Source organism: Theileria annulata, chromosome 1 (assembly GCF_000003225.4).
Source record: "Theileria annulata chromosome 1, complete sequence, *** SEQUENCING IN PROGRESS ***".
NCBI lineage: Eukaryota > Apicomplexa > Aconoidasida > Piroplasmida > Theileriidae > Theileria > Theileria annulata.
The window spans coordinates 1,210,569-1,236,029 of NC_011129.2; the positions used below are offsets into that span (position 1 = coordinate 1,210,569).

General features: G+C 31.3%; 11 protein-coding genes across 11 annotated transcripts, besides 11 other annotated features; 6 read left to right on the top strand and 5 right to left on the bottom strand.

Annotated features, from left to right (window-relative positions):
• Positions 1–404: 404 nt before the first annotated feature.
• On the top strand, positions 405–956 carry TA02825 (60S ribosomal protein L14, putative; the record flags this gene model as incomplete). Its single annotated transcript, XM_949014.1, has 3 exons — positions 405–476; positions 506–570; positions 707–956. The coding sequence occupies 3 exons, from the start codon at positions 405–407 to the stop codon at positions 954–956; spliced, it is 387 nt and encodes a 128-aa protein (XP_954107.1).
• A 149-nt stretch (positions 957–1,105) lies between these two features.
• On the bottom strand, positions 1,106–2,969 carry TA02830 (uncharacterized protein; the record flags this gene model as incomplete). The annotated part of the gene is made up of 6 exons (XM_949015.1): positions 1,106–1,694; positions 1,739–2,205; positions 2,265–2,453; positions 2,548–2,687; positions 2,722–2,803; positions 2,901–2,969. The coding sequence occupies 6 exons, from the start codon at positions 2,967–2,969 to the stop codon at positions 1,106–1,108; spliced, it is 1,536 nt and encodes a 511-aa protein (XP_954108.1).
• A 278-nt stretch (positions 2,970–3,247) lies between these two features.
• On the bottom strand, positions 3,248–4,372 carry TA02835 (uncharacterized protein; the record flags this gene model as incomplete). The annotated part of the gene is made up of 3 exons (XM_949016.1): positions 3,248–3,405; positions 3,469–3,532; positions 3,563–4,372. The coding sequence occupies 3 exons, from the start codon at positions 4,370–4,372 to the stop codon at positions 3,248–3,250; spliced, it is 1,032 nt and encodes a 343-aa protein (XP_954109.1).
• Positions 4,373–4,756: 384 nt separating this feature from the next.
• On the top strand, positions 4,757–6,256 carry TA02840 (uncharacterized protein; the record flags this gene model as incomplete). The annotated part of the gene is made up of 6 exons (XM_949017.1): positions 4,757–4,832; positions 4,941–5,123; positions 5,166–5,562; positions 5,595–5,814; positions 5,922–5,941; positions 6,058–6,256. The coding sequence occupies 6 exons, from the start codon at positions 4,757–4,759 to the stop codon at positions 6,254–6,256; spliced, it is 1,095 nt and encodes a 364-aa protein (XP_954110.1).
• A 610-nt stretch (positions 6,257–6,866) lies between these two features.
• On the top strand, positions 6,867–15,404 carry TA02845 (SfiI-subtelomeric fragment related protein family member, putative; the record flags this gene model as incomplete). The annotated part of the gene is made up of 1 exon (XM_949018.1): positions 6,867–15,404. One exon carries the CDS (start codon positions 6,867–6,869, stop codon positions 15,402–15,404), a length of 8,538 nt encoding a protein of 2,845 aa, XP_954111.1.
• A 776-nt stretch (positions 15,405–16,180) lies between these two features.
• Positions 16,181–16,453, bottom strand: TA02850 (nucleolar protein (Nop10); the record flags this gene model as incomplete). The annotated part of the gene is made up of 2 exons (XM_949019.1): positions 16,181–16,303; positions 16,400–16,453. 2 exons carry the CDS (start codon positions 16,451–16,453, stop codon positions 16,181–16,183), a joined length of 177 nt encoding a protein of 58 aa, XP_954112.1.
• A 202-nt stretch (positions 16,454–16,655) lies between these two features.
• On the top strand, positions 16,656–17,445 carry TA02855 (uncharacterized protein; the record flags this gene model as incomplete). The annotated part of the gene is made up of 3 exons (XM_949020.1): positions 16,656–16,838; positions 16,925–17,071; positions 17,128–17,445. The coding sequence occupies 3 exons, from the start codon at positions 16,656–16,658 to the stop codon at positions 17,443–17,445; spliced, it is 648 nt and encodes a 215-aa protein (XP_954113.1).
• A 160-nt stretch (positions 17,446–17,605) lies between these two features.
• Positions 17,606–19,293, top strand: TA02860 (uncharacterized protein; the record flags this gene model as incomplete). Its single annotated transcript, XM_949021.1, has 7 exons — positions 17,606–18,110; positions 18,140–18,279; positions 18,321–18,409; positions 18,440–18,524; positions 18,554–18,592; positions 18,622–18,681; positions 18,715–19,293. 7 exons carry the CDS (start codon positions 17,606–17,608, stop codon positions 19,291–19,293), a joined length of 1,497 nt encoding a protein of 498 aa, XP_954114.1.
• Positions 19,294–19,931: 638 nt separating this feature from the next.
• TA02865 (Tpr-related protein family member, putative) lies at positions 19,932–21,338 on the top strand (the record flags this gene model as incomplete). Its single annotated transcript, XM_949022.1, has 1 exon — positions 19,932–21,338. The coding sequence occupies one exon, from the start codon at positions 19,932–19,934 to the stop codon at positions 21,336–21,338; it is 1,407 nt and encodes a 468-aa protein (XP_954115.1).
• Positions 19,980–20,039: a sequence feature (10 probable transmembrane helices predicted for TA02865 by TMHMM2.0 at aa 17-36, 95-117, 124-146, 150-172, 185-207, 246-268, 280-297, 312-332, 353-375 and 385-407).
• Positions 20,214–20,282: a sequence feature (10 probable transmembrane helices predicted for TA02865 by TMHMM2.0 at aa 17-36, 95-117, 124-146, 150-172, 185-207, 246-268, 280-297, 312-332, 353-375 and 385-407).
• Positions 20,301–20,369: a sequence feature (10 probable transmembrane helices predicted for TA02865 by TMHMM2.0 at aa 17-36, 95-117, 124-146, 150-172, 185-207, 246-268, 280-297, 312-332, 353-375 and 385-407).
• Positions 20,379–20,447: a sequence feature (10 probable transmembrane helices predicted for TA02865 by TMHMM2.0 at aa 17-36, 95-117, 124-146, 150-172, 185-207, 246-268, 280-297, 312-332, 353-375 and 385-407).
• Positions 20,484–20,552: a sequence feature (10 probable transmembrane helices predicted for TA02865 by TMHMM2.0 at aa 17-36, 95-117, 124-146, 150-172, 185-207, 246-268, 280-297, 312-332, 353-375 and 385-407).
• Positions 20,667–20,735: a sequence feature (10 probable transmembrane helices predicted for TA02865 by TMHMM2.0 at aa 17-36, 95-117, 124-146, 150-172, 185-207, 246-268, 280-297, 312-332, 353-375 and 385-407).
• Positions 20,769–20,822: a sequence feature (10 probable transmembrane helices predicted for TA02865 by TMHMM2.0 at aa 17-36, 95-117, 124-146, 150-172, 185-207, 246-268, 280-297, 312-332, 353-375 and 385-407).
• Positions 20,865–20,927: a sequence feature (10 probable transmembrane helices predicted for TA02865 by TMHMM2.0 at aa 17-36, 95-117, 124-146, 150-172, 185-207, 246-268, 280-297, 312-332, 353-375 and 385-407).
• Positions 20,988–21,056: a sequence feature (10 probable transmembrane helices predicted for TA02865 by TMHMM2.0 at aa 17-36, 95-117, 124-146, 150-172, 185-207, 246-268, 280-297, 312-332, 353-375 and 385-407).
• Positions 21,084–21,152: a sequence feature (10 probable transmembrane helices predicted for TA02865 by TMHMM2.0 at aa 17-36, 95-117, 124-146, 150-172, 185-207, 246-268, 280-297, 312-332, 353-375 and 385-407).
• Positions 21,339–21,519: 181 nt separating the features above from the next.
• Positions 21,520–22,907, bottom strand: TA02870 (uncharacterized protein; the record flags this gene model as incomplete). Its single annotated transcript, XM_949023.1, has 2 exons — positions 21,520–22,506; positions 22,608–22,907. 2 exons carry the CDS (start codon positions 22,905–22,907, stop codon positions 21,520–21,522), a joined length of 1,287 nt encoding a protein of 428 aa, XP_954116.1.
• Positions 21,931–21,999: a sequence feature (1 probable transmembrane helix predicted for TA02870 by TMHMM2.0 at aa 270-292).
• Positions 22,908–23,902: 995 nt separating the features above from the next.
• On the bottom strand, positions 23,903–25,291 carry TA02875 (uncharacterized protein; the record flags this gene model as incomplete). Its single annotated transcript, XM_949024.1, has 3 exons — positions 23,903–24,055; positions 24,086–24,238; positions 24,314–25,291. The coding sequence occupies 3 exons, from the start codon at positions 25,289–25,291 to the stop codon at positions 23,903–23,905; spliced, it is 1,284 nt and encodes a 427-aa protein (XP_954117.1).
• Between the last annotated feature and the right edge of the window lie 170 nt (positions 25,292–25,461).

Here is a 25,461-nt window from a genome sequence, read left to right on the forward strand (position 1 = left end):
TTAAATTAATTAAATTGGAAAAAATAATACTAAAAATAATAACTGAGTGAAATTTATATAAGAATATGTGCAAAAATTAATATTTGTAATATATTTAATAAATTTACAAATGAAACTAAATAACATAATTTGTATATATTAATGAAGATTTGAAAGGTTAAATATTAGTGGAAAATATAATTTTAAGTGAAATATTTAATAGAATCCTTTTAATTATTGGATCCCCATCACTAACATCACAACTTATTTCCTAAACTAACATTTCTATTAGTTTTTTTATATAATTTAATATTTTTAAACTTTTTAAATCAATTCATCATATTAAGTATTATTAATATTTATTTCCCTAATTATTTGTTTATATTAATATAGTTTAGAAATTAGTTAATATAATTTTAGGTAAAATGCCATTGTTTAAAAAGTTTGTGGAACCTGGAAGACTTTGTCTTTTGACTTATGGTCCAAACTCTGGAAAGGTAATTTTAACTCTTGATTTTATTTTCAGCTTGTTTTTGTCGTTGATATCGTTACTCCAACAAGAGTTTTAGTTGATGGTGCCGATGTTACAGGGTATCTTATCCTTAAATTATTCATCCTAACCATAAATTATTCATATTTTTCTTAAATTATTTATCTTTTCATAAATTATATATTTCTTAATTTTTTTTATAAATTATTGATATTCCAAATATATAATTTTTATTAGTGTTAAAAGACAACAAGTACCGAAGACATGGTTAAAATTGACAGATGTGAAGGTAGAATTACAGAGAGGAGCTAGGACTGGCACGTTGTCAAGAGCTGCTAAGGCACAGAAGGCTCTGGAACTGTTTGATAAGACAAGTTTGGGTAAGAAGTTACGTGTCGCAGAGAAGAAGAGGAACCTCAATGACTTCCAAAGGTTCAAACTCATGGTAGCCAAAAGACAAAGAAGAAAATTACTCAAGTCCTCTTAATATATTAACTACCATAAAGTGGTTTAACATATTATTTGTTGTTAAATAAATATTACAAGAGTTAATTTTGTATAATTTGGAGTCCAGAGTATTGAATTAATTTGGAGTCCAAAGTATTGAGTGTAATTTGGAGTCCATAGTTGAGTGGATTAGATTTGATCAATTTCACCAAAGATGTGAACTTGAAGTTTAGATATGGAGGAAGTTTCCTGTTCTAGTTTATTTTTAATATTTAAAACGTTTTTCCTGACGTTTTCGAGGTCTGATTTGAGTGTTTTTAGGTTTAATTCCAGTGACTTGATTTGGTACTGGTAAGAATCTTGTTTGGTTAATTCAATGAGCGCCTGAGTCCAGAGACTCATTTCAGAATAAACTTTTTCTGATAACTTCTGTTGATTTTTGAGCAGATTCTGGACATTGACAGTCTTTGGGCCACTGAGAAGTTCAATTACAAGATTCAACTTCTCTTTGTACTGTTCGTAATCCCTCAAAGATATACCTAAAGTGTGGTCTGGTTGATCAGAATTGTCCAACAGGTTATAACTGGGCATGGATGAGGCTCTTTTAAGCTCGTCTTCACGCAGTGATACGAAAATTAACAACTCGTATAAATCACTTAAAAGGAACTTTCGACACATATTATTACCCAAAAATGAGTCAAAGAGTAGAGATTTAACCTCTGGATCGAGTTTCACACCTTCCTCAATCACTATCACTTCGTCTCCAATATTCACATTACTACCTATAATAATATACAATAATTATATAACTAATAGTGTAACTGTGTAATATTGGAGTATTTGGGTAATATTGGAGTAGCTGTGTGTATTTGGAGTGTTTGGGTAGAGATACTGTTGTTGTGAGATTGTATGGATTCATGAAGATTTGAGGCGTTTTGAAAAGGTTCAAGACCTTGTTTTGAGGCGTGATTTAAGAACTTTGTAGACTCTGTTACGGAGTATTTTTCTTCCATTTTTTGGAATCTTACAAATGATTCCAAAAGTGTCACTAAAGGCTCGTGAAGCTCTTTCAGAATCTCAACTGCATTTTCATAAGTTTCTCGCATATATTTCACCGATTCGTCAACAATTTTCTCCTGTAAATCAAAGAACAAAACTGTCTGGAATTCATCTTTGAACGGATAATTCGTCACCTCTAACCCGTATTTATTCAACTTTACCTTCAATTCCGTACTCAAACTCTTAATTTTCTTCGTAGATTCCACTTCTTTCACTTTAATATCATTCAACTATATAATTCTCATCATAATTCAATAGTTTAAAGTTAAATTAAGTGTGTAGTTATTACCTCTGATGTGGTTCTTGTAATGTTTTTCTTCAAATATGGAACGTAATAAGTGACATATTTGTGCAATAATTGATAATACGATACAATGTGCAAGTTATGTTTTTTGAAATTTTTCAACACTTTATTCAACTTTTGTAACGGCTCGTAAGTGTACTGTCCAATAAAATTCACCTTTTTACCTTCATCACTCTAATCAATTATTATACCAACAATACTTTATAATTACTAAGTGAAATTATATCTAAATTAACTGTAAAATAATGAATTTAATTCTGGTTGATACATTTTTGAGTAATTCGAATGCTTGGTTCAGTGAATCATACCATTCCGTATACTCGTCATTTGTTTTATGGAAAATATGTTTAATTTGATCTGGTACGGTGTTGTTTTCTAGGAAATTCGCCTTACAGTACTCTTCGACATCTGAAATCCGAAAATGACGTGGAATCTCACTTACTCAGCAGTTTCAGTGCGTAGTCGTTAGGAAGACTACCTCTGGCGCAAGCCCAGTTAAGCAAATGGTTATATGCGATTTCTACCTTTTCCATTTATCAACAACAAGCTTATTACATAGAGTGTATAGTGTTACACATGTAAATGTGGTGAGGAGATTAAGAGAAATTTTTGTAAAAGTACTTTAAAATGTGATTCTTTACGTTTGACGGTGTTATTAAAAAAATGGTTCCAATCACGATACATAAGCATACAAAATACATCTTCTATAGCATTTTATAATTAAACCAGATGAATAATACAATACATAATAGTATACAATTAACTATAAAAATAGTTTATGTAAATTTAAGTTCCCTGGAGTGGGTAAATAAGTAAATTCCCGTAAGGGAGCTAACTACCTAAGGTACATAACTAACTACAGTAGATAACTGGATAACTAGAACCCCCGGAGGGATGTACAAGCACCGTAATGGAATACCTCAATTTGTGAATTATTTTTTAAAATAAAATCAACATTATCTTTCCCTTTATCTAAAAGAATAATTTATCATAAGAATTAATATTAATCTATTACCTATTTGTTCTGAGGATAATAAAATTTCATTTTCTAAACTTGAAATATTGTCTCCTCTCTTCTTTATTATATTACCCAAATCAATAAACAAATCATTCAAATCTCTAGCACCTATATTATTATATTAACCATACAATAACTGTGAAATAACTCTAAAATAACTAATTATAATACTTTGTTCGAGTAATTCAATTTGTTTAACTCTATCATTCATTTCATTTAATAATGTTTTATCATCCTATAACAATTTGAAGAAACTAATAAATACCTGTGAGTCAGTCTGATTTATACCAGTTACCATAGTTTTATTAGAATTTGAGAGTAATTTTTTCGATAAATTTGTATATTCCCTAATCACAGTGTTGAATGTGTCAATTAGAATTCTCAGCTTCTTAACTGAGGAGTCCTGGAGATTAAACCTGTTTCTGACCTCAGAATATGGTAATTCAAGTCTCTTTCTATTAACTAACACGTAGTGGTTTTCATAATTTATCCTCTTTAGCCTGTCCTCTATTCTCCTAATCTTCTCAGAACAGTCTGCGCAAATGCAGTTAAACCGCTTGTTCAACTCAGTCACATTAGTGTTCGGCTTTCGGTTCTTAATGTAATACTTAAACAGTGCCAAAGTCTGTACGATCTTTGAAAACTCCTCAATTTCCCTGTTCAAATCAGAAATCGTTGACATGTAACTCTCCAAACTAATCGTTTCGAGATCTGCTGAAAATAATGGAGTACTGTCATCAATACTTCCTCCCAAATATTCAACACTATTAGCGCCACTATAATCTCTGCTATAATCCGTACAATACCCATTGTTATATTCAGAACTATATCCATTACTATAATCAGTAGAATAATCTGAGGTATACTCAGTAGTAAAGGAATTCGTATCTTTGGTAACGGAATTAGTGAAACCAGAATTTTTAGTGTTGGTACGTATCGAATGGTTGACAAAGTTAGTTTCAGAATCTGTAGGTGTCGTGGACAGGGACTTGTCACATGGGTCGTCTATGTCCAATAACCAGTGATTCTCATTATCCATCATAGAAATTAAAGCCGAATTCTTCTGGAAACCCATAAGTGTAAGATCAATCCAGGTGATAAATACTTATTAATGAAGATTTGGAAAGATTCCAAATGAAATTAATAAAATTGAGATATTGTGAAAAAAGAAGAATATGGTGATCAAAACTCAAACAGGTTAATGATTATAACCATTAAAAGTAATAAATCTGTGGGAAAAATCCACACATAAAAAAGTATAAGATAAAATTAAAGTGAATGTTTTAAGACAATGAAACAGAAAGAAGGACCCGTAAACTTAAAGAGTGTACGGAATAAATAAACTCTAAGGCTCCTTCCAAAAGAAAAAAATTAAGTTTAACTGATAATAGATTGTTCAATAGTCAGTAAAGATCATTCCATTAAAAGTTACGACATCACCCGTGGGGGCTTGGGACTAATGATAGTGTGCGAAACAGACTTCTGGATTCCAAAGATTCCAACCTTTAACACTAATTTAAACGATAAAATTTTACGTTTCTCTTGAAATAATCAACTTTTTCCATTGATTTTTGATTTAATTAATACATTTATTAGTCATACAACTGATTATATAATTATTACACCGATCACACATCAATTAGAATTCAAATATAAAATAGTTAAATTATTTTTGTATTATATAATAAATACCAGTTTACAGCTTAGTGACGATGTTCTTCAGATATTCATGAATCATATGTACAATTATTTTACCAGAAAAGAACATGATAAACATGAACCTGATGATAATTTATTGTATAATATGATAATATATAATATATTTAGTTATTATGACTAAAATTTGATGAACAAGTTGTATAACACAGTTAACAAACTGGCGTTTAAATGTGTAAATAAGAACTTTAATAGTCAGAATTGGGACACAATTTTCAAAATCACCTTAAACAATGATCTACATATTATCGATGAAATGTTGACTAGTGATAATATTCTAAAACAAGAAGGTGAGGAAAGTGAGGATGATGATGAGTTCACTGAATCAGCCAGTGAAGAAGATGATGAAGATAGTGAAGTAAAAGAAGATGAAGATACTAATTCATTGGAGGAAGAAGATAAGAATGTTGATGAGGAAGAGAAGTTTGAGTTGAGTGAAAAGGTGGTGAGAGTGGTAAATTATCTTTTGAATAATAAGAACATGAAAAATGTATCAGACCTGAAATTTAAGATTATGATAAAGTTTGGAGCATTGAAGAGGTCTTACAGGTTGTCCACAAATTACTACTAGAGCTTAATAGAGCTGGAAACAAAGAGTCTGGATCTGAACTTAAATTTATGGACGCTGTCCCAAATGTGAGTAAGCAATATCTAAAATCATTAGTACTCTTTATAAACAACTTGGTAATACATATAAACAAGAGTTCAAAATTAAAAGAAAATAAACAAGTACAGGGGAAATTAAATGAAATCAACCAAGTTGTTAAAACGTTAAATAATAAAGTTCTCAACAAGTATTACGTAAAATACATCATATAACAACGAGGCTGTTTCAACCCAATACTCATAATTGTGAAATAATATGATCATCCGTACATCTATATTCTATTTAGACCTCAAATACACAGTATAATAAATTAAATATACAGTAAACTGAATTTGTCCAACCCAATATCTGTTCTTTAAGATTACCTCTTATTTTGGTATAGACTATTAAAAGTAAATCAAATATAGGTTAGCTTAACTGGACAAAACCAAGTATAGTGTCGTTAATGGTAAGAATAAATTAAACAGAATAAAAACATTAGAGAGTAAAATATATTCGTTAACCCTTAATTCTCATGAACCAAATCACTACAACTGTATTATAAATTATCAATTTGAGATTGTTAATTACGATATTAATCACGAGTTGACTAAAATTCTGATCATAAATGAATGTTATAACTCTTTTAGATATTAATAAGAAGATACAGATAATTATGTAATGACAGTTTGATTTAAGTAAAGCAAATCATTAATATATTGTTAAAACAAATTTGGAACAGCATTGGTGGTTAATTAAGATATGATTCAAAGAAAAGTACAAGAATTTTAAGGACGAGGAAAATAAGAATAATTTTAGATTAATATTTACCATAGAATTAGTAAGAGAGTTTTAAAGGATAACTCTAAGTAAAAATTTCATGAGCAAATTTGTAAATGAATCAATACCTAAAGTTCTAACTAGAAAATTATATATAGGAAAATTCTGAATTTCAGGATATGCTTTATTATCAACATGTTGTTTTTTCTAGAGTTATCATTTATCACAAAGTTCCTACGTTTTTATTTAATAAAAAATGATTTCAATTAGTTGTAAGTTTTGTTTAATAACAGCTAATAAAATTATTTTGTATTTAATTGCTGAATATAAATGTTGTTTACTATTTGCCCTGAATATCCATCCCCATTGGCATGATACTTAACCTCAATTAACGCCTAAACTGATATAACTAAACATTCACAAACTCTCTTGTGGGATTGGATTGTTATTAACACAGTCCTGTTTATTTTAAAGGGCTCATCTTGGTATGCTTGGACTAAGATGTATATATGGGTATTTAATTATTTATTTATTATCTAATCATTTGAAAAGGTCAGTTTATTCCTCTGATCCAAATGATACCGGAGAAGGTACTTCTAATTCTACCCTTTTGGTAGGAAGTGGCTCTCAAGAAGGACCAATATCTCAATCAGCTACTACCGAACCTGAGACTGAGGCTGAACCCTCAACAACTCCAGAGACTACTCCCGGAACTACACCAGCATCTGAATCCTCTGAGGAAACAACCCCTAAACCTGCTGAAGGTGAGGATGAGGAAGATGAAGATAAGGTTCCTGAATTTAAACCCAATGAATTTAAACTATTGACTACAGATCAATCTGGGCAAATTGTAGAGTTGCCTGAATCTGACTATATTCATGAATCAGATCGTGATGAACATACATATGACCTTAACGAGAATGTCAAATGTAATGAAATTAAGTATGAAAACAAGACTGTATGGAAACTTGAGACAGGTTCCGAAAAATATCCCTTGTACTTTACCTATAAAATCGAACAGTATAAATTCATTGTTACATTTGAAGATAAATTTGTTGTCTGTACATTTGAAAACGGTGAATGGAAGGAAAAAGGACATAGCTTGGAACAAGGAGAAGCACCTCCTGAAACCAAAGAAATGACCAAAATAAAAACCACAGTATTAGATCTTAACGATCTCAAAAATGATGAAAATTATGATACTGTAGAGAACGGTAATGTTCTCACCTTTACCCCTAAAGATAATGGTGAATTTAGTGGAGTTATAAGGACAACTGGCGAAAAGAAAGTTACCTGGTCTGTTGTTTGGCAAATCCAAGGTGAATTTGAACTTGCAAAAAACATATCATTCGAAGATTTTGGTGGTGGGAGGCAAGTATTGATTTTGGATACTAGATCAGGAAAAAAAATGTTATACAGACCCAAAGAGGGTGAGTTTTGGAAAGAGGTCGCTGAGCAACCTCAAAACGCTTTTGAAACTGTTGGAGCATTGATAGTTCAAGGAGATGTAGGTGTTGATATGTTCGAAGTGGATATCCTTAAAGATTACAAGGATACAAAAAATTATGTGTATCAAGAATTTGACACTGAAAACCGACCTAAAGAAGAAGAAATGGCAAAAATTGAAAAAGATAGAAAAAGCTGGAAGAAGAAAGATGATGAAGAAGAACAAGAACGTAGACCGCCAAGGTATAAATATCAGAACTACGCTGCAAAAGAAGGGAAAGGTATCTCGAATATAATAGATCCCGACACTGCTATAAAGGCTGATGATGATGACGAAGATGATGAAGGATTTGATGGGTCTATTTGGAGGCAAGTAAATCCTATGCAGTACGCCACCCATGCCTGCTTTAGGTATACACCTCAAAGATGCTTAGCAATTCTTCTTGAATCTGCTAATTTTCTTCTTTATGAGGAGGAGGAAGATGAAGAAAAATTAACAGAAATAACTTCAAAAGCTAGAAGAGAATTCTTCAAGTTGGCTTTTTACACCGTAGTAAAACAATCTAATAAATATCTAAAATTAAAAACAGAGAATTACTCTAGATCTCTTTTAAATTTGTCATACATATTTACATTTGATAAAGATATGGAGTGTCACCGAATTACTCATGATGACATAACAGTGTGGAGACATGGTGTTGATCCTAACTTTGGAACACTAAAATCGATTTATTTCCATCTCCTTGAATACAAGTTATCTATTGAAAATACTAATGATAAAAAGGTGGATTTAGATATAGAACAGGCAAAAAACTCTAATCTAGATGGTTCAGATCCTATATTAAAAGCTCTTAAACAAACTCCATCTGATGCAGCAAAAAGTGAAGAATCTACTACTACTGAAGAGTCTACAGAAACCCAAGACGGTACCCAGCCTGAAACTGAAGAACCTACGACTACGGAAGAAACTGAAGAACAACAACCGGCAGATTTAACTCAACAAGAATCTACTCCTACTGAAGAACCTACGACTACGGAAGAAACTGAAGAACAACAACCGGCAGATTTAACTCAACAAGAATCTACTCCTACTGAAGAACCTACTACTACTGAAGAAACTGAAGAAGAAACTCCCAAAAAAGAGCCTAAAAAACAATTAACTTTAGTTCAACTTGATTTAATACAAACAACTGGTTCTGACAACTTTAAATATGTAAAGAAAAATGAATTTGCTACATATAAGGCTAAACGTGGTTGTTTATTTAACAAAGTAATAAGATCCGCGCCATCTGCCTTTAGTAAAGAAGAGGTTGTTTGGGAATCCAACGACTCTAAAAAATATGTCAAAATGGTCAGACTAAAATTATCAGATAACCACATAGCCTTGTTACTAAATAACGGTGAATTTATTCTATTTCATAAAGGTGCTGAGGATCAAGATTGGAACAACATAACCGACCAGAGACATAATTTTTCTGGATTCAAGTTCTTCAAATTTGATCAAAATGACAGTGAATATAAAGAACTAGATTTTAGTAGTTATACTATGGGTTTTAATGAATTTTCATACGGTGTATCTTTCAATGTCGAGTGCCATCAAATTAAACACAACGATAAACTGATCTATAATTATGAATCTGATGAAGATTTCGGCCTATTGAAGGGTGTTTATCTTGGTCTATCATCAAATAAGTTCTTCCTTACTAACTTAGAAGAAGATAACAAAAGACTTGATTTGGATAACGAAGTTACACCTCCAAAACCAAAACCGACTCCTGAAACTACAGATGAAGAAACTAGAGAAACATCTGATCAAACTACTGATACTATCTTAAAGGAATTACCCGAACAAAAAACAAAGACTGCAATCCCCTTAGCTGAACTTACCTCACTGAATATAAATGATACTAATAATACTCCCAAGTACCAATTCTCCGACAATGGAATTTACAAAACCTTGACTGCACGTCACGGAAACGGATTTAACGATGTTAAAGTCGGCAAGAAATCGATCTGGAAATCCGATAATGATGATTATTCAATTAAAGTTAGATTAAAAGAAGCCTCCACTGGTGAAAAATATCTGCTCTTATTATTCATTAGCAAAAAATATCAATTTTTCTATTCTGGAAACAAGAAGTCACCCTTTGAAGATATTACCGACACTAAGCATTCCTTTAGTGACATAAAATTGTTCTCTAAAAATGAAACCACAAATGTCTATGAACAATTAGATCCCAAATTGTATAACCTATCTCTATATCATCTATCACTTGGATACAGAGCAATAGAAGGACAAAAGTTTCATCTAGTTAAATTTGGTAATGATGTAGTCTATAATTATAAAGACGATGAAAATTTTGGTGATCTGAGAGCAGCCTATTTGGATCTTATAGAAAATAATTTGTATGTTATGAATATGAATGATCAGACAAAGGTAGTAAAAGAATTGTCCAGATTAAAGACAGCTATTATAGACCTTAACAAATCTGAAAGTACCGACCAATTTCAATGTTCCAAAGATGGTGATTTTGTTACTTACACTTCAATAGGTAATACATTATTTGAAAAATTAATAAGATCATCAAGATTGGGTTCAGATGAAATCATTTGGAAAGTCATCGATAATATATATGCCAAAAAAATCCTAGTAGATGGTCAAGGTAAGAAAGGGAGAGTCACCAATACAATTTTACACCTGGAGAGTGGCGATATTAAGCATCTGAATTATTCAGATGGGAAATGGATTGAGGTTTCTAATAAAGTATCTCTTGACATTACGAAGACTCAGGGTTCCAATGAGTTTGATTATTTAGATGATGGAGAATTCAAAACTTTCAATTCTAAATCCACTTTTCTATTCAATAGTTTAGTGGAACCAGATACAGCTGGATCAGAGACAGTTATTTGGAAAACTACAAATCCTAGTGAATATGGAAATAAGTTAGTATTAAAGGACTCCGGTAACAAAAAATATCTTTCCATGCTTCGTGTGGACAACAAATTTATGCTTTTACACAAGGATCCTAGTTCTCAGAATTGGGAAGACATCACTAATACTAGGCTTAATCTTTCTGATCTTAAGATGTTCTATTTCGATAATGATACCACAGGATATCTACTATTAAAAGATGACCAATATTCTGTATCACTGGAAAAGTTTTTATACGGATATGAATTCAATTCTGGAGTTGAATGCCATCTGGTTAAATATAGAGATTCTGTTATCTGGAATCATGGTGATGATCAGGAACTTGCATCATTAAAATCAGTCTTTTTAAATTTACTCAACAACAAGATAACTATTTTATCTCTTGAGGGGCATTCAAATGAAATAAATATACCTGGCATAAGTAGACCCTCTGATATTGAAGTAGAATCCATAGAAGAATTTGAAGAAGATGCAGATTCAACCACAACAGATTCTACCCAGATATCCTCTGGACTATCAGAACAGAGTGAATCATCAACTCCTCCAATTACTATTCTACCTGAAAATTTAATAGAACTTGATCTTAATAATATTGAGAGTACTGATAATTACGACTATATAAACAGAAATGATAATCATGTATTTACAGCTAAGAACGAGTTTAGGTTTTCCAAAATCAAAAAAGGTGATCATGATCTGAAAGAGTGTGTCGATCCTCATTATTATTGTAAAGTTGTAGCAAATTATGGTCAGCAGAACAAAATTATCTTATATGTATATAAAACTGACAAAGACTTTGATCTGTTACTTCTTGATGATCCAGAACCATCATCCCACGACATTACCTCACTTCCATCACATACTGTTCAGGCACTACCAGGTTCTGGAGTAGTTTCAGAACAACTTAAGCTTTTAGCTTCAAGTGAAGATGGTCAATCCAAGGAGCTAGACCATAATAAGTTAAATGTTGAAAAACTAACACACTTGGTGAATTACACTTTCGAACCAGATACGAAATGTTCAGAAATTAAATACAACGAGCAAACTGTATGGAAATATGATAAATCCATCCATGGAAGGCATTATCTCACTAACATGCTTCTGAACACAACCACTAGTTTTATTTTGGTAGAGTCTCAAAATCATTATCAATATTACTATACCTATATTAATGATGAATGGAGATGTATTTCTGGTTACAAAACTCAAGATTTGCAACCACTTTATCCCGATAAATTGAGAATATTCACACTAAATCACTTCGGTACACCAGTTATGGATGATACCCAATTTAATAAATCTGTAAGTGGTCCCATCACATCTTTTGCTCTTAATCCAGGTTCCAAATGTGTTCATGTTAAATATGGTGAAGAAGAGGTCTGGTCTTATAATTATAAAGATCATGAAAATAAATACCCAACCTCAGTTACTGCCAACATAGATGAAAAGACTGTCATGGTAGATTCTTCAGGAACTTATCGTTATCTATTCTCTTATTCTGCAGGTCAGTTTAGTTGTGTATTCGCTTTCAAGTCACGTTTGATAGATTCAATAGATCCTGAAAAAATAAAGTTCATCACCAAAGACACCAGTGGAACTTATGTTGAGCTTGACAAATCCAAATATGACGTCGAAGAACCAGATACTGAATATAAATTTACTTCTGATTCAAGGTGTACCTGTATTAAGTATAATAATACCGAGGTTTGGAAACATAAAAGTCAACATAAAGATAGGTATCCAACTTCTGTTTCATTTAACAATCGAAACAGAAACTATCTTGTTGTTGAGTCATCTAGGAGTTATCGTAACATGTTTCAATTCGAAAATAGTCAGTTTAAATCATTAGGTGTCAATCAAAAATTGAACTATGATTGTAATTCCACAGGAGTCTTTGATCCCTCCAAACTGAAGTTCTTGACTACAGATCCTTCAGACACCAGTAAACTTGTTGAGCTTACCCTGAACCAATATAGTGTAGAATCTCCATCATTTATTACATATAAATTCAATTCTGTTCTATGTAAAGAGATCGGGTATGAAAATCAGTTGGTGTGGAAATATGATGAAAATGAACATTCAGATGATTTCCCAACCACAGTCTCCATCAATTTAAAGAAAAGTTATGTCATAGTAGATTCATCCCATTTCTATAGATATGTATATTCATATTACGACAAGAAGTGGAAAGAGTTACCATTCGGTTACAAAACAACAAACATTTCCTTTGATAGATTTAAATTGCTTACCAATGATCCCTATGACCAAAATAAACTTGTTGAGCTTGACCATTCCCTATATGAAATGGAATATTCACAAGATGTTCTTGCTATTAAATTTAACACCAACGTAAAGTGTACATGTATTATGTATGGCAATAAATATGTATGGAGATATAAACAAAACGAACATGAAGGAAAATATCCGACTACCACTGTTTTCAACAAAAAGAAAAGTATCGTCCTTGTCGATTCAGGGTATAACTACCGTTACTTATACATATACCAAAATAAGGAGTGGAAACCGCTACCTTATGGTTATACACTAAGGTTCAGTTCTTCTAAATACCAATTATTTGACACTAAAAAGCTCCAGGTTTTCACATTGGATAAAAACAATACACTTGTTCTCATCCCAATAAATGAGTATGATAAGGAAGATACACCGACTCTTGTTAGTTATGTTTTTAGATATTCCAAAAATTGTCACTGTGTAAAGTATGACCAAAAGGTTGTATGGGAATACAAACAAGATGAACATGAAGGAAAATATCCTCCAAGAATTACTCTTAACAAAAAGACAAATATTATGTTGATTGAATCTGGATATGATTATCGTTACATGTTTCAATTTGAAAACGGAGAATGGAAACTCTTACCATTCAGTTATAGGTTTAAACCCAAGACTGATTTAGTTGATCCAGAAAAGATTAAACTGTTAACCAATGATACCTCTGACCCAAATAAACTTGTTGAGCTTGACAATAGTAAATATGATATCGAAGAACCAGATGATTCCAAGAATATTTTCCTTATCAAATTTAAACCTGATTCAAATTGTACCTGTATTAAGTATGACGATAAAGATGTTTGGAAATACAACCGCGGTGAACATGTATATAAATATCCAACAAAAATTTCTCTGAATAAAAACAAGAAATTTCTTCTTGTTGAATCTGGATATGACTATCGTTACCTATTTCACTTCGAAAACGGTGAGTGGAAATTGTTACCCTTTGGAAACAAGTTCAAGACTACTCAAAGTTATGCTTTTGATTTAAGTAAATTTAAACTTTGTTCAATAGACCTCAGCAATAAACCTTTTGAACTCGACTACTCAAAGTATCTTAGGGTACCAAATGGAAATATACTTACATACACCCTAAATCCTGATGTGAAATGCACTGAAGTCAGGTATGATAACATTTCATTATGGAATTATGACGATGATGAACATGAAAATAACTACCCAACAACCATCATTTTTAACAGAAACAACGGATTTTTAATTGTTGAGTCCAAGGACCATTATGAATCCTACTTTTCTTATTATGATAATAAGTGGCACTCAGTATATGGTTACAAAGCTTCCAAGATTACTAAATATAAGGAATTCTATAAATTAAAGCTTTATGAAACTAATGAAGATGGTTTGTTAGAGCCTATCACTGGTTTCCATGAGGAAATTATTGGACCAATTATTACCTGTAATATATTCTACGGAGTTAAGTGTACCCATGTTAAATATGACGAAAAGACTGCTTGGGCTTATGATTCTGAAAAACACCTGGATTACTTTCCCACTTCCGTTGTTTTTAATATTACCAATAGTACTATTAAGGTAGAATGTGAAGACAAGTATGTATACTTTTCCACATTTATTAATGACGAATGGAAACCTTTCAGTGGTTTCAGAACTCAAAGAACTAATGCTCGCCCTGAGGTCAAACTATACCAAAAGGGCAAATCTGGAAAGTATGCATTTATTGATCCATCTAAATACAATGTGAACTGGGACGGAGAAAATGACGTCTATGAATATGACCTGAATAACCTAAGTTGTGCTTTGCTCAAGCGCTATGAAAATACTGTATGGAGTCAAACATCAGATGAACATCCAAAGTCAATCACCTACAATAGTGATCAGAGCAAGTTTGTCCTAAGGTTTGATGATCAATATATTTTCTGTTCATTTGAAGACAATGAGTGGAAGAAGTTGTCTCGTAGGTATGGTACTCAATCCACTAAAAAGCCAGAACAAGATACTCAAGCCGAAGACTCTACAGAAGCTGAAGACCCTACTCAACCCGAAACTGAAGATAAAGAACCTGAACCAGCTATTCAACCTGAAACTGAACAAGACTCTACTCAAACTGAACAACAGCCCGAAGAATCTAAAGACTCTACCACTGGGGAGTCAAGTTCTGTTAATCCAGTAACTTTAAGTGGGTCAACACCTGGTACATCTGAACAAACTGAATCAACCAATGAACAAGACTCTACTCAAACTGAAACTGAACTAACTAATGAACAAGAACCTTCTCAACCTGAAGAAACTGAAGAGCCCAAACAAGAATCTAGTCAGCCTAAACAACCTACAGTACCCGAAGAATCAACTACCTCACCCGAAGAATCTACATCTGATTAATCAAGTTGTTCTGTGGTATCATATTGAATAATATAATATTATTAATTTTAATAAGGATATTCTACTGTGTATTATAAATCCCTCTACATTAAGCAAATCATTTTAAAATTGTCATTTATTGGTTTATTCACTCCGATAAAACTATCACACATAGAAATCATAAATTGCAAATTTTGTTTTAATTTAAAATGTAAAATATCTTGTTACAAAAAATTTTTGTAATTTGTACTATTTTTCGAACTAACTTGTGAAAAATGGTCAATTTCGCAGTTTTATACTCACATTAAATTTTAATTGCCAATAATGTAGTCTAATATTTACATAAATAATTAAGTGAACTTAATTCATGTTACAGGAGAATTCGGTATCAAATTATTGTTCTTAATCTCAAATGATTTTACTCGTTTATTTAAATTTAAATCAATTTAATAGTGGCAAAACTTTAAAGTATTATTTGAAAATATTTCTATAGTTAAATTTTACAAAGTTGGGGGATTTCATTCTTATTTACACTCTAACACCTTTAAAAACATATATTTTTTATACACCATTCTTTTAATTTAATGATTATTAATAATTTTCTCCAAATTTTTAATTTTTTCTAAAATGTGTAAATTATGAAACTAAACTTATATGCTACATTTCAATATATTATTTTATTAAGTTTTTCTAGCCATGTAAATTATTCCTAAATTTAGATTTAGGACTTAAAATAATGTAGGATAATATACTATGTAAAATAGTAGTAAATTAGAGATTAACTAAAATTTATGCGATTATTGACTCATAAAGAGATTAAATCGTTTCTTTAGAGCTATTCTCTGTTTAGAATATTTATCTTCAGGTGAAAATCTTGCAGGATGAGCAGTTAAGCAATGTTCTCCATTAGGACCAAGATTCTATGAAATAATTAGGATTTAAATTGACTTATTCAATTTATATTAACTAATTAATGAGTCTTAAAAATAAATAATTTAGTTTTTAAAGATTATTACCTTTAAAGTATATACTCTTTTACCTTCTTTATCTAAATAGTATTTCAAGTACATTTTAAATTCCAATTAACAAATTAAAATACAATAATCTTATAAAAAATTATAATAAAAATTTTTATAGTAATTTATAAAATAATAAAGTGATGGAGTTTATATTATTAGCCACATGATCATAATGAAACATATTAATTGATTAATTAATTAAAATTATTTAACATAAATTTTTATTTTAATTTGTTAATTATTGGAATATAAAATGGGAGGTGATGGTGGTAGCATTCCTAGTCGAATTGACCTGGTTAGGACTTCAGGATATGCCTTTAGCAGGAATCTTGGTGGAATGGGATACTTGCCTAACACTCAGTGCAGGGCAGGCGATGAACATCTCTCTAGTAATCAAATGAAAGAACTTAGATGGAAAACTTGCGCATTATCACAGGTAAACCACTCACACAATTATTCTGATTAGATAATTAAATTATTGGTGTTAAGTTTGTTTTTACTGAGTACATAATTTAATTTTAGGAACCTTTAGCACCTCCTATAGTTTCCTGTAAACTGGGCTTATTGTATAATAAAGAGGCAGTTTTAAAATACATCTTATCCAAGAAGCCAAAGCCTTCTTTTGAACATCTTAAGGGCCTAAGAGATATTAAGGACGTAGAATTTATGGTAATTTAAATAATAATTCATTCATTAAATTATTTTTCTATATTAATATTCATTAGGTTGACAAGGTTACACAAAGATTTTTGTGTCCAATTTTAAGGACTGAACTTTCAGCCAGTAACAGAGGAGTTTTAATATGGAAATGCGGTTGTTGTGTTTCAGAAAAGGCCTTCAAACAATTCATGAAAAATGACTCAACTGAAGGCCTCTGCCCAAACTGTAACTCAAGTTTCAAGTATAACCCGGAAGTTTTTAATAAATCTCAAACTCTTCCGTTTTCTTCAGATTTGGTCTTTCTAGTCCCAGATTTAAATGAAGAAGGACTTTTAAGAACTAAGTTACTACACCTCAATAATAAAACAATTAAAACACAATAAATTTATTTTAAGTAATTTGATTTTTTATTAAACTTTTTTCTAAATAATTAAATTTTTAATATTTTATCTTTTCAACATATATTGTGTTGGATTCCATAATTTACTTGATGTGTTTTCTTATTCATGATGTGATTTATAGAGTTTTGTTTATTAAAACATAATGAATTCCAGTGGTTTGAGTATTTTGTGTAGAATGCCTTGGAGTCGTTACTCCTTTTTAGGCAGAGAACATATAAATGATGGAATTGTCCCAAATGAACTCAAGTGTATTTTAGTTAAGGGTGTTTATAGCCATAATGACATTTCAAAACTTCTAAGACTAATTGGAAAGTGCTCCTCAGATTACAAACTCATTTATAACACTAATTGGAGTGACATTTACGAAATAATTTACAGCTCAATGAGTAAATCTGCACATTGGAGATTTGGGAGTTTAGTGAAACTTCTCCAAAATGCTTCATACCTTTGCAATAAACTCAGTTCTAAATCAGCCAATATTGATTTTTTGAAGGATTCTGTGGAATTTGTAACTAGAAAAATTGGGAAAAATATTCGTGAAGTCAGTGATAAGGACATCTGTAGAGTAATTTACTCCTGTTCCAAGGGTAATTTCCTCCAAAATTCCTTTGTTCCAAATTCATTCCTAATACTCTTACAAAACGAAGGTAATTAATTGTGATTCATGATTGTTTAGTTATGCAAAGGATGAGACGTTTTGAGACTATAGATTTACTTAAACTTTTACACTCCTCAAGTAGTATTAACTTTGAAAAGGAGTTTAGAATTTGTATAATTAATAAAATACTCTCAAATATAAACAAAATCGGATCAATAGTATATTAATATCTAACTACCTCAGTTAATTATTATTGTAGGATATTAGTAATTTAATATGTTATTTACACACATACAACTTGTTAAACACTGACAACAAGTCAATTATAAATAATAATATCGGGAAAAGGTAATAATAATACAACAGTATGATTTTTAGGTTATATTCACCTTTGGAGAAAGATGTGTTACTAACACTCTCACTTAGCCTTGTTATGTATGGAGTTGTAACATTGAAAGTTTTGGTGAGTTTCCAAGTTTAATTCACGTTTAGGAAGTTATTCTTAACAAATTTCAATCAATGGACTTGAATGTAAGTCTTAAAATTTTAATTTTTCGTAGTTTAATGATGTTCTAATGTTAAAGCTGATGATATATTACCTTAAATACAATAACCAAGATGTAGGTTTTTATTCTCTAATCATCGATATTTAGTTGTATGAATCCCTGAGTGATAAATCACTAAGTTTTATTAATAAGATTTTACTAAATTTTCCAAACGATGTGGACTATAAAACACTTGACCTGACCCACAACACTTTAAAACAATATAAAAAGTTAAATCAACTATTGAAGATGTTGGAACTTGATTTTATTCCTTACATTCACGGCCCATATCTCTTACCCTTGTATAATCCAATTACCAAATCAGCTATAATTATAAACTACACCAAGAATTTTAAAAATTCACAAGAAACTCAAAAAAATGATTCAGTTGATAATTTAAATTATTCATCTAATGAGGAAAATTCCACTAAAGTTCAAAATTTTAATTCAAAAGTTAATTTAAAAGTTAATGGAGAAGATGATTCAATAGTCAATTTAGATTCTCGGAACATATTTGACAATTTTATGTATAATAACATGTCATACTATAACCACAACAAGTTGTATCATTTAAGGTCAGAACGGGTTAAAATCATTGAAATTGACCCCCAATTCTTCAATTTGAACATAGATGAGCAGTTGAAAGAGATGAATAATAAAGTTTCGGAATTTAAAATTGTAACATAAATTTTAATTTTATTACTAAATATAAATATATAGTAATGTATAAGTGAGGTATTATACGTTGTGGTTAATGATTAAAACATATTTTAGGTATTGTTTTGAAGTTAAATGTTTTAATTTTAGTCAGAGAATTCTGGTTATTGTGGATTTTGAAGAAATTTGGTCCATGCTATAAATCTTCAAAGATATAAATTTAACTAATAAAAATAGGGAAATATATCAAAATTAATCATAATGTTAATATGATGAAATTTCGTATCAAGATATTTGGATTAAATATATAAATTTGATACATTCACTTAATCATGTCGTCGGGTTTCTATGCCAAATGATTTCTATTTAGTGATACTCTAGTTATTTTATTGTTTAATTTAATTTTGTTTAATCTGTTGTATATATAATTTCACATTGAATTTAATATTTTAATTTTAATTTTTTGTTTTCTGTTAAATTTTAAACTTTGTTTTTTTTAAGGTTATATTAACCATATCTCGTTTATTTAATATTTGTTTAATTGTTATTGGTTATAGATTTAACGTTTTTAGTAACTAAAATAAGTTTGGTAAAGAGTTAGTGGAGGAATGTTAGATCTTAGTTTTTCTGTTTGTTACCATCACTTGTAATATAGTTATCTCGGTGGTATGAGTGCTGCTGAGGCTAAGAAAAATGGATGTACTGAAGCTAAAAAAATTGCAGCCTACCTTTTGGTGGGATTTTCACTACTTCTGACACTTAGGGTTGGTATGAATGGAGCGCCATTCTGTATGAAACGTTTTAAGATACCTGAACATTTGTTCAGTCTATACGTTAGTAGAGTTCACAACGCAATAGAACTAGGTGGCTTCTTAGGACAGTTTGTATCAACTGTTTATACTATAAAATATGGGCAAAACGCTGATGGACCGGGAAAGGAGCAAATTTCCATAGCTATTAATTGGTTGTTCTTCCTTATTAATGTAGTTCTATTCTTTGTATTTGTAACTGGTGGTGAAGAGGGTCATTTGACTGATTTTTACTGGGCACTAGCATTTTCAGCCTTCGTATACGGGATGAATTTAACTTTTATTCTTAAATTGGCTGGAGATTGTATAGTTTATTATTTGGCCACACTTCACGTTTCCGGTATTTTTGTATCTGTTTACCATTTTCTATTTTTGAGACTTTTTGGCAACAGAAGGAAGTTTAACACTGATTATTTAATTATTACTTGGCAACTTATTTTATCCATAATAATTACAGCAGTAACAGCAGGAGTTTGGACAGCAGTTTATGCTGGCAACGGAAGCCAGACAGAACAAACTAGCTCTAGTAATGGAGAATGTTCCAAAAATGATAGTTCTAATGGTAATGATGTTGAGCATGTCGTTTCGCCGATGATAATGTGTGTGTTTGCTCAGGGAATTGTATATGTCTTTTACCCAGCTATAGCACCAGGCTTGATAGTTGACTTTAGGCATGTTAATAAGATAGATCAGGCTCTTCTTATTATAGCACCTATGCCAGCAATTACATTTGCAGTTATTGATGCCTTTAAGTTAGAAAGTTACTCACCTAAATGTAAATGGTCAAAAAAACTTTGGTGGCATGGAACCTTGATATTTATTCCAATTATGATTACATGTGGATATTTGTTTATCAAAGCGCTTCACTATCCTCATTCAGGCCCGGCTTTAGCAATTATTAATAAGCCTCGTATGGCTGGATTTTTGACAATTCTCTTTTACCTTAGCCATATGATACTACTAGCTGTTGGATTTCCAGGTGTGGAAAAAAATTCCGGAGGTTATAAGGATTATCTTACTGTTGTCAACGGTTTTATGGCCACTACTTCTATGATCATTTTCGTTTTTTTGGCCGAAGGCTATATTAATGAGTTTAAAAAACATGATATGTCTAATTGGCCAACAGAAGGATTATCAGCAAAAAGAGCATTTGGATTCTGGTTCGATAAGGCAATTCAAAACGGGTGGAAAAATTTCAAGTTAATATTCACAAGAGATCTTCGAAGAGATTTAATGACAGCACTTGATGTGAACTATAAAAGATGACCTCAATTTATTACACATTTTATATATTCACGTTAGTTAAATAAGTTTATTCTAGTTAATTCTAAATGTAAATTTTTAAAAATTTTTCCGATTTTTCATTTCAAACTTTCCAAACATAAAGAAATTAACATTTGAAGTAAAATAATAAAATCTAGATATAAAATATGAATATTTTAGAAAATTAAGGCTTTGGTAAAAAATAGGCTAAAAAGTTAGCGTTGTATTTCTTGTTGTTAATGCTGTAGTAGTTAGGAATGGTGGTGATGTTGTAAAAGTGAAGCTTCTTGTACATTTCAGTGGCAACTTCATTGTAGTAAATCGTGTGCAAATATATTACCAGAGGTATGTTGTTAACACAGGAGACTGAGTTGTGATTAGAATCCTGGTCACAGTTAGAATTAAGGATGAGATTACTAGTGGGTTCGCCAAGCTTGGCTTGAATTATGGAATCCAACTCGTCAGTAGTTTTCCTAGGACAAATACTATTATCATTCAACACAAGAGTATAGAACGAGTATAGTAAGTTATAGTTGTCCTTGAAGAACAATTTGTTGTAATAGTTCTTGATGGTGTCCAAAACGTCCCTGGAGCGAAGAATGTAATAGTAACCCTCAAACACTATTATGCTATAGTTAATGAAGTAAATAAGGATTTGAGTGAATAAAATCAAGTGAGTTCCAAGAGACCTGCGCCTCAATCCCAGAGTGATTCCAGTGCTTAAAATATAAATGGTCTTTGCGTCCTTAATCTGAAATTTCCTGGTGTATTCAATGAGTAACTTGTTATTGTACAGCTGATTATAGATGAAACTGTAGTAAGAAACGTCAAACTTGTCTAGATTTATGTTTATCTCGTTGCTGAGAAGTGAGTTGTTTTCCATGTTATTGTGATAGTGTGTATACAAAATATTATAATCGTCGTCTGAGATTAGCTTATTTGTGACCTCCAAATTAATCAAAAGGGTTACGAATCCAATCAGAAATTCGTCATATTCAGGATCAAATATTAACATTTCGGCCAGCGGGTCGTCAAATTCAGTGAAATCATCTTCGTTGGAAATGTATTCCAAATAAGATTCAATATCGTATTTGCCGAATTTTCTAAAAAAACTTACATAGCTGCGGGGCAAGAATAAGCCGAATGACAGTATCTGATTCTCATACCAATCCTACAAATATAAATAAGAGCTGGTTATGTAGGTTATATAGGTTATATATTAATTAGTTAATTAGAAATACTGTGGACTAATATATATAAATAATGTATTACCAAGTCTCTTGTATTATTTGATGATGAGTCAAACATGTCCCAGAACGACTGACTATCGTAAAACCCGCACTCGGTAGAGCAAGCTACTTCAAAAAAGCTGGGATCGTAGTGAACTGGAAAGAGTTCGAGGTGTAACTCCTGTAATGCTGAACTATGGCGTGGTTGCAGTGGTTTAATGTTTAAAATTGGCAGAAGGTCAACGTCTTTGGGGACCTTCATCAGTAGCATATTTAGCAAGTTAAATTCACTTTTGTATTCTGGTTCTCCAGGAATCAAGGCGGAGGACTTTAGGCACTCCATTTGTTCAATTTTGCGATAAAAACACTAAGAAATAAACTAATTTAACTTCATCTGAAATTATTGCAGGAACTCTATTGATTCCCGTAAATCAAACACTACTGAGATCAAATTTAAATAAATAAGTAAGGGGCAGGTTTAAATAACAATTGAATTAATTAAAATGTGTTTAAATAAAAAGAAATTATAAATAAATAAATTTGATCTTGATATACTATCAATTGGGTTTTAAAAATCCAATTTAACTAGCTTTTACATAGATACACATGTGGAATCCTCAGGATTTCCCAGAATTTACTCCATGTAAATATGCATATTAGTAGCATTATAAATACTAGGTATTATAAATCGGTCCAGGAAATTATGGATTATTATCCATAGGTTTATTTTACAGATTCAACATTCTCATCGAGCATTGTTTAGGAGAATGAAAAGTTTCTTGACTAAAGTCTAAATTATCCGTAACTCTTACCTCCTTTGGCTGCGATTCTTTTATACTTTTTTTCCAGTTCTTCAGGATAATCTTTGGGTGGAATCCTCACACTTAGCTTGCGATGTACCTGAAAATTGGTTATTATCTCAAGTAATCAATAAATAACTCAGTTTTCTGTAAAATTTAACTGATTTAAAAAATTTAGAAGGTTACCTTTACGGAAGATTGTTGCTCAGGCTCCTTTTCAGGATCTTGTTCCGGTTTCTTTTCCTTGGAGATCTGAGTCGAGTTATTTGAGGAAAACAAACCTTATCTTTGGTCTTCTTACTAACCGTGGTAAATGCTAATAAAGTTTTATAATTTACTAAAAACAAACCTTTTGAGAATCCTTTGAACATGGAACTTTTATCTTCTAAATCTTCACTGGGTTCCATTATTTTAAATTAAATTACACCTTAAATATTATTTTATCATAATAGAAAATAAAATATTATATTTAATGAATATTGGTAGGGGTGTATAATACAACACTGTGGACTAGAAAATGTATGTGGAGATTAAAAAATTATTTGTTTAAACTTTGCAAAAATTCAGAAACTAGAGGACCTGTGATGTTAGTGTAGAGTGGTGATGTGATAACATGTGCTCCTCCTTCGATTTCTTGAAATTTGACTAGGTTCGACTGTGAAAAGTATGTCTTCATGAGGTGCCTCGGGCCCTAAAAACTAATGAAATATTCTAATCTCACCTTAACGTCGCATGTGGTGTCGTCACTGGAGTGTAAAAACAAGGTGGGAAGATCCATAGGATATTGATCAAACGCCTTATCCAAAGTCTTGGTCGCATCGTATATCATTAAGGCCATTTTTAAACAGATTCTTTCAGAGAAATAAGTCGGATCCTACACCAATTTTAATCAAATTATTAATTATATAACTACTAATAATAATATTTATCTAATTATGTAAACAATTACGTGGTATCGCATGAACATTGTGAGACACTCTAGGAAGTCGGATGTTTTGCCAACTCGCAGTTTAGGTGCAAATTTATTAATTAAGCGAAATAATGGGAATAAACGTTTGACAGAAGTATACTGGAAATCAATATCGATCATTCCAGCAAAACAAACTAGCGCATCGACAAGGTTAACTTTTGGGTTGTTAGCAGCGTTTTTGTACTTGAGGTTATACAGCTGCATTGTGCGAAGTACTACATTTCCTCCCATAGATAAGCCAAAAAGGTAATAATTATCGCTTTTATTCTTGTTTTTGTATAGCGAAGAGGTGGTAATATTTGGATTTGGGCCATTGTTCAGTATGTCCTCCTCGTTAAAGGTCTGGTTTGGCTCAAAGAAGTTACCTTTTTTCACCAGTGTTATGAACTGGATAAGGTCATAGCAAACGTCGTCGAAATTAACAAAGTAGCAACGTTTCTCAGTGGCAGACTCTGATAACCCGTGAGACTGGTGATCCAATGAATACGTTGAATATCCCAAATTGTTAAGATACTCTACAAATGAACCCTCGTACTTGTAACGAGGCGTTAACTCGAACAAATCTCTGCCATCTAAATTATCACAGTTAAACGAGTGAACTCTGTTGCTCTCTTCATCGCTCTTTTCCGTCTTCAGTTTAACGTCCTCTACTGAATCTACCGGACCAGAATCGACTTTCGCGCTAGCGGTACAACTTTTAAGATCTCTTTTGTTAAATACCAGTTTGCGCTCGAATTTTTCCAATTCTAGTGCGTGATTACTCTTGTATTCACCTAAATATTTAAAGTACCAATCAACGTTATAGCCCACGTAATCACCGAAAAAATGTGACTTTATCCCGTGGACTAGGAATATTTTGCCCTTTGGGTTATCTACTTCGCACGCGTATGTTCTAATTCGCAAACCTTGACGGTTTACAAAATAACTCATCACTGCCTTCCCCTTCTTTAAAGCCATTTTCTCAATGTTAGCAACAAATTTTACTTACAAAATTCTCTGTAAAAATTAACTTAATAAAATAGTTTTTAATATTTGAAAATCTCATTAAAAATACATTTATTTAAAACAATCTCATTCCTATCAAAAATAAAAAATCAACTATATATCCGATTTACACCCTAAAGTTT